This window comes from Magallana gigas, chromosome 2 (assembly GCF_963853765.1).
Source record: "Magallana gigas chromosome 2, xbMagGiga1.1, whole genome shotgun sequence".
NCBI classification, from domain to species: Eukaryota; Metazoa; Mollusca; class Bivalvia; order Ostreida; family Ostreidae; genus Magallana; species Magallana gigas.
Genome location: NC_088854.1, coordinates 35,394,909 through 35,405,941, shown reverse-complemented (window position 1 = coordinate 35,405,941; position 11,033 = coordinate 35,394,909). Strand labels below are relative to the sequence as shown.

At 33.8% G+C, this 11,033-nt stretch overlaps 2 protein-coding genes across 4 annotated transcripts in view; both read right to left on the bottom strand.

The window, feature by feature from the left end:
- Nucleotides 1-353: 353 nt before the first annotated feature.
- Nucleotides 354-3,429, bottom strand: LOC136272965 (uncharacterized). Its single transcript, XM_066076343.1, has 2 exons — nucleotides 2,174-3,429; nucleotides 354-1,692 (listed from the first exon to the last, which is right to left on the bottom strand). Exons 1-2 carry the CDS (start codon nucleotides 2,920-2,922, stop codon nucleotides 393-395), a joined length of 2,049 nt encoding a protein of 682 aa, XP_065932415.1. The 5' UTR covers nucleotides 2,923-3,429; the 3' UTR covers nucleotides 354-392.
- A 3,298-nt stretch (nucleotides 3,430-6,727) lies between these two features.
- The window catches only part of LOC105333013 (uncharacterized), a 211,163-nt gene continuing 206,857 nt past the window's right edge, over nucleotides 6,728-11,033 (bottom strand). For 2 of the 3 annotated variants that reach the window (XM_034445895.2, XM_034445896.2), the window contains one exon: nucleotides 6,728-7,110. In XM_034445895.2, the coding sequence (XP_034301786.1) occupies nucleotides 7,006-7,110 (105 nt within the window). In that variant the 3' untranslated portion in view covers nucleotides 6,728-7,005. The remainder of the gene's footprint in view (nucleotides 7,111-11,033) is intronic. The other variant, XR_010711048.1, reaches the window with a different exon arrangement.

Sequence of the window (11,033 nt, the reverse complement as noted above, 5' to 3'; positions counted from 1 at the left end):
CCCAAATGACTGTATTAATGATTTCGTAAATAGAATAATATATAGGCTTATCGTGAAATTTTTAAAGCTGCTATGCCCGATTTCATTAATATTTAAAAGAGGTATAGCGTACTTTCCCATTTTTTCGCCCTTTCTCATTTTTAAATGGAAAGTACCTGCTTCTATAAATAGATTTATCTGACGCATTGAAATTTAAGGTCAAGCTTTTGTAATACTTCGTTAAACAGTGGTATTCAACATATGGTATTCAACATATTGCGATTAAATTCAAAGTGTGGTCATATGAATCTGCATTTTTAACTCTTAAATAGTAATGTGATACACATCCTTTTTATAAATGCAATTACACAATTTTAAAGTGGTAATTATTCATTTACTATAGCATACATAAGTTAGTCGAGAAGTTTGAGATCAATCTCTACTTCAGGAATTGCCGCTGCGTCTTGAACAGATGGTGTCAATATATCCAATTTTGGTTGATATTGCGAGTGTTTTCCATTTCCTAAATACCAAATGATTGTTGCTATATGTGCGCAACACCCAACTGTGCGGGCACCCGCTTTGCACTCGCAATACCAACCAACAATTGGGTCGTGTGGATCATCATGGTTTATCTTTATCCACAGAAAATATTTCTTTGATGACGTATGCCGAGACTGAATTTTCCCCCTTATGTATTCGTCGGATGCTTTATTTACTCTGATGTCTAAGTCACCATCACTTAAATGTTGGTCGGCATAATGCGGTGCCTGTGACAGTTGATACACCCCAAATGTTAGGGATCTTAGGTAGTCGTCACCTAACCGTGGGAATGTGAAATCAATGGATTCGATGCTCTGCCAATGACTTAAATGTTTCTTTAAATGTCCCCGAGATTCGACCTCCTGCTGGACAAGGTTTGCCATTTTAGAGCGTTCCACCATCTTACGGGCTATGTCGCAATCGTTGTCACGGGATTGCTGTAATGGGGCACGAAAACAATTGCAGATTGCTGCCACTATATTAATGTATTTTTTAAGATGGGGAATATCTTTGTTACATACTACTTTGTCCAAGAACTTCCATGTCTTCAACCTAGCGTTGACCGACTCAACAGCCCATCTAGTCTTTGTTACGAGTCTTGTTTCATTCCCCTCCTTTGCACTGAATTGTTTTTCTTTAGGACCAAGAAATGCAGGGAATTTTGTACAAAACCCGATATCGTTTAAAAACTCTATGGAGTCACGAAAACCTCTGTCGAGAATAAGAATATCATCTTTTTTAAACCACTGTAATAAGTTCTCTTCATTTGATTTGACCATATATTTCAGAATTGAGGCGTCGTTGTTTCGACCATTGGCAAAAAATGGGCCCAGAATACTAATGATGTAGCCGTCAGTTGCTGTAACTACCATTGGTTTTACTAAGGGTCTGTGCTTGTGCATACTAAAACATTGACGTTGAAATGCGTAATTGTGACTTTTTTTAATGTATATGTACGTTCCATCCATGATAGATATTACAGAGTCTGACAAAAAGTGGCTAAATATTTGAGTTGCATAGTATGTTGTATGTTCTTCAATGATGGTATTTCTAAAAATGTGATGGAAGCCAAGATACGAGGGGACAAAATCCGAACAAAGGGCTTCTCTGGCTTGTTTGATATATCGGGAAATCTGTCTTTGCTTCTTACCAAAGAGTGTTCCAATAAATCTAAAATGGAAAAAAAGATATCAATGTTTGTCCTGAACATCTCAAAACGTTTTATTTAATGCTTATTAATAAAAAATTAGAATTTTAATGCATACAGAATATGTTTATTTACCTTCTCATGCACACATATTTACATTCATTTTTACTAATGCACAAATAACCATAATTTGTTTTATGATAGAACAATAGATTAAAATGACGACGTAAACCAACTTTTTATTTGTGTCGCTATTACAATTTGAATGACAAAGGTACCCATTATGTATTATATTTGGTTTATGCTCAGAGAACTGGTTGCAAACATTATGATTATATATATACATTTCAGCAATTTTTAAAGTAGATATGTAATAATGATTGGTATGTTTGTGTGTATGTGGGGTTGAGCGGGGTTGGGAGTTAAGCTGTTTTATACTAAAAAGTTGGTTTATTTGCACGTAGAACACCTCTGTTTGTATATAATTGTATAATAATTGTATACCCCTGAGAGAGCCCTGTTCTGAGTTTCACCAGCAGCACTCCAATAGCAAGTCTGGGCGACATTAACTTCGACTTCTTTAGGGTTGTAATCATTTCAACTAGCTCCTCAAACTGGTGCTTTTTCAGTCCTGTCAGGTTAAGAAGGTCGATGTCTGTGTAGTCCTCTAGGTCGTCAAAGCTGAGACGTCTGGCTGTGGATACAGAGGCTGACTTGCGAAGGGTTTCCAGTAGTTTTACTAGCTGAGAAGTCTGTATAGTAGTATGTTTTTTACGAAGCTTAGATTTGTCTATAATGGCATCTCGCTTAAGCTGTTTCCCGTTTAAATGATTTTTACAACACCTGACCCCTTCCTCCAGTAATACACCTTGATTAATGAATACACTTAAACGCACAGATTCTCCCATGCAGATAAGATTTTTGTTTTTAATTAAGCATATTGCACACACGCTATGCGACTTGCTGACAGATAAAGTTGGAATTGTGACTAACTCGTCTTTATCATCTTCGTCATTGCATGCATTCGGTTCTACATTGAGCGCAGCGACAGGGGTTGGCACGCATGTACTCTGTTTGATAATCGATCTATCGATGTTATAAACTTTCATCCTGCATGCATTGCAGACAGTACCATCTCTGTCAATTGTTCTATGGTTTTTATGGTTACGATAAAATTCCAATTGTTTCACAGATATTTTTCTGCCTTGGCCTAGTTTAACACTCTTACCGCATACAGTGCATTTAAGTCTCATTTTAAGCCTTGTGGTAGGAAAAACGCTTCTTGTTTACTCTTTCTCGGTGTCTTCTTTCCTTTTTCTTTAAATACCCGTGCAAAAGTGAATCGAGTGCGGTACTATTGTTTGTACACGTCTTTGTTTATTTTTTCTATACATTTTTATACATCTATACATATATATCTATACATTCTATACATAAACCAAAAATATCTTTGCATTATAGTATTGTTTGATGTCAGCTGAAATTAAATTTAATTTATTTTTTCTGGTTTACGGTGGTTTAATGTTTGTTTTTGTTATTTGCCAATGCCCACATCACATATTCCCATATGGTCAATACAAAAACTGATTATTTTATCGGATTTTTATCGACACTAATATAACATTTTTTACCAAGTTTTTTTTTTATTTGTATGCACGAACTGTAAAATAATGGAAACATTTGAAAAAAATCAATAAAAATTCATTTTTTAAAATGCGTTATATTGTATGCGATATTCCATTATAAGTGCGCTATTCTCCTTTTGTGTTCGCTTTTATACGATGGCTATGCTAAGTATGTGTATCATAATAGACATTGCAGTAGTTTTCCAGGTCTATTAAGCCATATCTTAATGAAAAAGTGATGTACACTATTTACAAAAACAAACGACATAAATTGTATTGATTTCTTTCGTCTCATAATAAAATTCGCTGCTGAGGTCAAGGCGGGTATGGTTGTATTACGACTTTGAAAAAAATTCAAATAAAAAATAAACGTCGGTACATTTTATTCCCTAATATTTGGGGAAGTGTTTTGTATACATGAACAATCGATACATCATATGCAAGTTGAATAAACCCAATCATTCGGGAACAAAACCAAACGGTTCCCGTTTCTAAACATTCCCAAGATGGAGTTTGTTTGTTTGTTTGTTTTGGCTTTTTTATGTTCTCATACAATTTTTTTTTATGTACTTTAGATAATTCAAACTTTGAAAGGAACCGGATTTTGCTTGTGTAAATAGGCATCTTTCTAATAAATGTGGTCTGTATAGAAAAATATTTGATACTCTCATAGCCAAACAAATCTTGGGGGGGTGGGGGGTGTGCACTGAATTCTTGATCATGAACACGGTCGAAGAAGCATCACTATTATCTCCAAATAAGCATTTCTTGTTCTTCAGTCCAAAGATTCAGTTTTGTTCTTTCACATGCATGAAAACTACAGTAAAATGTCACAGATGGAATTTTTTTTTAAGTTGATCATCTGGCTAAAATTTTGTTCTAGGATCATATCAAAGCAAGTTTTTCATTACCCCATTCCTCCTTATTTGACATATCGCAGTTTATATTGCCGTTCATTAATTAACTCTGAATGAAAAAATATATATAAAGCACATGCTTCCTTTGATGCTCTGTCAATATTTCAATTCTAAGTAAAAAAAAAAAGACACACGGTCTCCTTCAAGCGATTCATATTCTCTTGATTTCTTGCATATTATACAATACCAGAGAACGATGCTGTATGTAGTAGCTTTTTACCCGATTTATGTTTTAAATTTACTGGATTTTACCGATGTGTTTTTATATGATTTTTTTTAATCAGCACTAACGGCAGCATGAAAATAAAAAAAGTCGCGCACACTCGAATTATACTCGGCCTTCGGTGGTGGACTAAAGTATTAGCTCTCGCCATGTTAAAGTTGGACTTAAGACCTGTATTTTGACAGTATTTAAGATTATACTAAGATATGACAAATTTATGAGCTATGATGAGATCTTATGAAAAATATTTAGTCTTAAGAAAGATTTTAGTCAAAAGTCGGTTATGTTAAATGAGCCCCAGGTTTATATGGCAGAGTATGAAAAAGTAAGATTGGTCTTGCTCTTGTGGGGGAGGGGGCATATCCTTTGGCCAAGGCTGTGCGTTAGGACAGATATTATTTTCCGGTTCTGACGGAAAAGTCCTGGGGATCTATTCACAAAAACTATACGCCAGCCATGGTATAACGCAGACAACGAGTTGGCGCTGTGTGAAGTAGTGACGTTATTATTATGATCCCATCTTTTACGTTGTGACGTTATCAGCAGTATTTCACTAAACACATAGATCATACGATGTATATTTATACTTTAAAAAATCAATAATGAAAAACAGAACCTGAATATATTTAATATATTTTTTTTAATGTATATTTTTTCAAATTGCCATACTGGCACTGTACTAGTTATCGGCTATAATTTTACGTTTTCTTTTCGTGTTTCCTTATTTCTTGATATATTTGAATAAAACTTGACATATTTTAAATGGTGAACTCCTAATTTATCAGTCTGTTAGATTATATCATCATTTAGAACTCAAACATTTTGTTTTTGTGCTATTTAGCACGCTCCAAATTTGCCGAGTTTTTACGATTTACTGTACCAGTTATCGGCTTCGTGATAATAACACAGTAAAATCCCTTTCCATGTTGATTTTATATTCTGCAAAGTTTAAATTGAATTATGTCCCTTGCGGGGTCAGTTTATAGGTCGTAGGGGTTACTATACATAAACAAAACTCATAAAATTATCCGTTTATCATCATACGGTAATACATAAAAACGTATGCTGTTCAATACATAATTGTGCAATCAGGCGTTCAACTGCACCATGAATCTCTCAGAATTTAGTGAATTTCTTTTGTTTAGAAATTTTATATGTATTGATATTATATGTCAAATCAAATAAGGGATATAATAACGATCACAAAGAGGTCATATTCTATTTTTAACTTATTATGTCACTTTCCCCATAGCTGAAAGTGCAAAGATGTAAATCAGCAGTAAACAATGATCGTTAAAGCTCATGTTTAAAAGATATTCAAGAAAGTTTTCAAGCAAACTTACTTTTCTTTATTCGAAACGGACGACTGAATTAAAAAAATTAGGATAGTCGCATGCTATAAACCCGAACCCTCAGTTTAGCCGATAACTGGTCTTTGCCGATAACTGGTACAATACCAGTAGGCCCAAATAGGCCCTGTGGCACTTAACGTAGATATTCAAATAGGCCGAAATAGGCCCTGTGGCACAGAAATGGTTAATATTCTTCGTTACACCGCCGGGGTTTTCAAAAAGATTCACTCTGTATGAACGACTCACGTGTTCGATGTGCATGCGAAGAAAGACAGCACTGTCTGAGCAAAATAATAAGGCTATCTGGGAAATTCTTTTAAAGAATTAATATATTTTGTATTTCATTGATTGTTCTTTCCTTTATTCTTTATTACAAACATTCTACTACAATGTGTAGTTCATGCATTTAGAAGTCCGTGAAACATGAATGCATCAATCGGAAAGCAACCGAACGTAACTTTCTCAACCGGTATATATACCCCAGTGGCAATAGAGGGACGATCGAAACTAATATGGCGACCAAATGCTTATATGAATTCATGTCGGCTTTAATTTATAAGTATAGGTGGCCATATTGGCAATTTTACAATTTTGGCAAAGGACTTCATGGACATTTTTAACATACATACATACTCTTTCGATGTTTAGGTGTAAAATAATGATTGTTGAACATTTGGCCTTTTCGTCCCTGTCCATGAGGCCCCTGGGGAGGTAATGTCATTAATTTATCAAGTAAGATTCCTCTTATCCCAGAGATGCTTCAAAGTCAAAAGGTAATAATCGGCCTTGTAGATTTTCAGTTAAAAATGTAAAATTGTTTAGGGACTACGCATGTAGCACGATGACGGACAAACACCAATGGCAACGATCCTTTGAGTGACTAAGATGATCTAAACTGTTAAAATTCTATTGCTAATAGAAAAGAATATTGAAAAGACTAAATCTTTAAAAAGAATTTATTCAAAATTCAACAGTTTTGACGAACCATTGACAAGAAACCAATACAAAACCATGAACAGAAATTTATTGCATTAGTCATTGGGTGATTAATGTGACTTAATTAGGGTTGTGAAGCAATAAACAACACTGCATTTCAAGAGAAACTAAGATATTAGTATTCAGTGCAAAGATATTTCCAATTTAATATCCTACAGGTATATCTTGATATAATTTCTTCAAAATTATATTTTGTTCGATGAGTTTTCTAATCAGTTGTACTTTAACTGGTGGAGTTGTATTCATCAATACCACGTTCATATTCATCAACATCAGCCAGATCCTCATCTAATGAACTTGATAACTGTTGTAAAAGCAAATCCAAAGCCTGCAAATATTTTTATATAAAATATAAAATTAGCAACATTAATTAACTGTTAACCAATAAAACTAAAACTAGAACTATCCTGGTGGGTTTTTTACCCCTGCAAAACTTTTTTGCAATATTTTCAAACGGGGCAAATGTGAAATTTTAACTAAAATAATTGAACACAATGAAATTCTAGAATTGCAAACGAATCTCCAAATAACTTTTCTAAATTAAATAAGAAAAAAGGTCGTCTCTTTATCCCAATAAATGTAAATGATACTTCAATAAACCCCCAAATTAACCCAGTAACCCCAATTACACCCTCATGATGCCCAAATAAACTATAATTTACTGAAATGCACCCCAATGGTACTCAAATGAATCCCTATGATGACATTTTGTAAGTAATGAACCTCGTTAATGCCACAATAAACCCGAGTTGTACTCACTGAATTCCAATGATAACCAAATGATACCAAAAATGAATCACATTCATACTCCAATGAAATTTTGATGATACCAAATAGACACGAATGATACTCAAATCAACTCATAAAATGACCTTTCGTTAAAGTAACACAGTGACTCAAAAATATGTTTTACTTTTTGATTTTGACAACGAAGAAAAGAAGAAATATACGAAATATCATTATACAAAAGGTTTCACGCATTTAAAGCCATCACATACAGGGATGGGGTAATCATGATCAGTAATAGTAATCAGCTGTAATTTATTACAGGTTGCTGAGTAATCAGTAACCATCCATATTTCTTATTACAAGTAATCGTAATTTAATCCATTACTCTTTAAAAAAACCCTGTAATAATGATTAATTTTTGATTACTTTCATGATTACAACAGTAAAATAAAAATGCTTTAAATCATGGTTCATTAGAATTATTAGGTGAATAAGGACTCATTTTAGATATTGTTTCGGTAAGGAATGAGTGAAAGATGTGTTTTAATAACTAAAATAATACAGGTGTAATTCAAGTCAGCTAAGATAGGCTTGCTCCCTGTTACATTTACGATGCTGTTTTAATTTGTCTTTTATTTAAGGAGGCCGATTTGGGTTTTTTTGCGGAAAAACTACAATAGCATAACTCTTTATTTTTTAACCACATGTTATTTAAACCAACTCTAGTTTATTTGCGAAGGTTCATGAAAATCGACCGTCTGGTTCTTTTTAGGAACCATCTCAAAATAGAGGTACATTTACTATAGGAATATATAGGAAACTGTCATTTTACGCACATCAAAGCAGTTTTTAAAAAATACTACAATAGCTTTTTTTCTCAAATTGTTATATATGATTAGTAATATCATTTACTACCTTATATGTAAAAAACACAAAATTCTATCGTCTGGTTTTTAGTGGGGGCCATCTCAAAATATTAAAATGCACCAAATTTTGCTATATATTTGGATCATCACGAATGATGATTGGTATAATGGATTCATTCCAAAAATGAGGAAAATGTCCTCGAGGATAGCGTCATTCTGTATATAAAATTTCAACAGCGTACAATTTTTACTTTTTCTTTTATGTTATTTCTTATAACGTACTCCTACAAAGCTTCATTTTATCACAACGTCATAAAAGCGCAACGGCAATGTTCCCCTACCGCACAACGTAAAAATCGTGTCAAAAATAAAAATTTCCTTTAAAAATCTAATTATTTTTATCTGTATTTTGTTTATTGTGTTCAATTTTATAAATGATATCGAAAAAAATCATAAGAAGTATAAATCAACTGCATTATATTAGAATGCGCAAAAACATGCGCAATGCAAACTAAAGTCGGCCTCCTTAAGTTCTCCTGTAATGGACCACTGATTCTATTACCCTTTCTTGTACCCATCGATACCTGTATATATCCACCTGAGTTTAGGTTATTAGTCTCTTTGGACCTGGTAAAATCACCTGCACAATCTTTCTTCATATTATCAGTTTCTGTAGTTTAATTGTCTAATTTTATAAATACAGACACGGCCTCTGAGGTGAGTGAATCAAATTTACTTATTCATTCTCATTCTATTTGTTTATTAAATGGTCCTGGGATAACTTTGTTGTTTCAATGTGTTTTATTTGTAATTTGTTTTGTTTGAATGTCCCTTTCGTAAGTTATTCGTTTGATATGTTCGTTATATAGTTCATTATAGGGCTGCCGTAATTTGACCTACGGCAAAGTGACTATAACAGTGTAATTGGCAAGTAAATTTCGTTACAGTATTTAAAGTTACGTGTAAAGTTATTTGGTTTATTATTATATTATTTGAAATTTATTCCATTATTGTGTCATTAAGATTTTTTTTTATTTTTGACAAAATTCTTTTTTTTTTAATTGTTTGTATGTACTTATATCTATTTTTGAAATTTTTGTTGGAAAGTGTTTGACAGAATTATTCGGGACCTGGAAGTCAGCTGTTGACACTGAACTTACGTCGTGGATACACCACCTCAGTAAGTTGTGTGTCTGTAAATTGTTAACGTTTTCACATCACGTTTGAAATATATAGATATCATGTAGGCCTATTGGTGTCTTATCAAACTCAGGAGTGTATCGACAGGTATGTGGGAGGTTTACATTTTTTCAGTTGTCACATAGTGAGTTGTCTGTATGAGTCATGTCACAGTCTTAAAAATCGATCATTGATTATGGGATGACATTGGTTACAATGGGGATACTCTTAAAGACTTTGTTAAGCTCCTACAAGAAATAGAACGTGAAGAGCGGAATGTGGAAAGAGAATGAGTAAAGGAGGAGCTAGATTTTAAAAGATTGATGGAAAAACATGACAAAGAACTACAGATACAGCCAATCACGAGAAAGAAAATTTAAAACTGCAGGTGTTGATGAGGTGAGTGTTAAGTTTAAGGGACTAAAGATCCCGGCTTTTGAAGATGGCGAAAATGAAATGGATAGTTACTTACGTAGATTTGAAAGATACGCAGAATTACAGCAATGGCCAAAAACGACGTGGGCTATGAGTCTAAGTGCACTTATGAATGGTAGGGCTTTAGATGTGTATGCATTGTTAACCAAAGAGAATGCTTTAGATTATGATAAGTTGAAGTTAGCTTTTCTTCAGCGTTATGAACTTAACAGAAGATAGCTTTAAACAAAATTTAGATTAGATAAGCCAGACGTTGGCGAAACTTTTGTTCAGTTTTCTGTCAGAAGAGTAGTTATTTCCAGAAATGCTTGAAAATGGCAAGCATAGCAGAAACTTATGAAGCATTGTTTGATTAAGTTTTACGTGATCAGTTTCTTAATGTTTGAAATAGAGATCTAATTCTGTTTTTGAAAAAGAGAACGTCAAAGAGTATTTAAGACATGGCACAGTTGGCAGATCAGTATCGGGAAGCAAGCAACCAATGCTGCAAACTTAATCAAGATTAAAGGCCATGGATTTCAACCTTCAACATCAAGCGTTCCTGGAAACTCTAAAGAAAATCCAGGTGAAAATAGACATCAAAACACAAACAAACCCTTTGTTCCAAAATCAGACAGACTTTGTTACAAATGTAACCGAGTGGGTCATATTGCTTCGGAGTGCAGACCGAAACCAAAGGTTGGCGTGGTTACTACCCAGAAATCACGCGACACTCAGGAAATCTCACCAGTAGAGGCTGAATTTCCAGCGCAGGTATCTTTTATAAATACAATACCTACAGCAACTGGTACTAATACATTTTAACTCGATTCTCCGACAACAGTGTCATCATCATGCTATCTTCAGCAGTAGCACAACATCCCATTATCAGCAGGATACAAGCCAGCTACAGCATTGCGAGACACAGGATGCAGTGGAATAGTTGTACGGACAAGTAAGGTTGACAAGCAAAATATAATTTAAAAAAAGTTTCAAACCTGGATATTGACAGACGGTTCAACTATTAAAGTACCTGTTGCTTCTATTTTCATTAACACGCCTT

Excerpts from the sequence above, each read along its gene's own strand:
- LOC136272965 (XM_066076343.1), bottom strand. The coding sequence starts at position 2,922 with ATGAGACTTAAATGCACTGTATGCGGTAAGAGTGTTAAACTAGGCCAA. Across the intron at positions 1,693-2,173 it reads AGAACAGGGCTCTCTCAGGG|ATTTATTGGAACACTCTTTG; the intron begins GTATACAATTAT and ends TTTCCATTTTAG.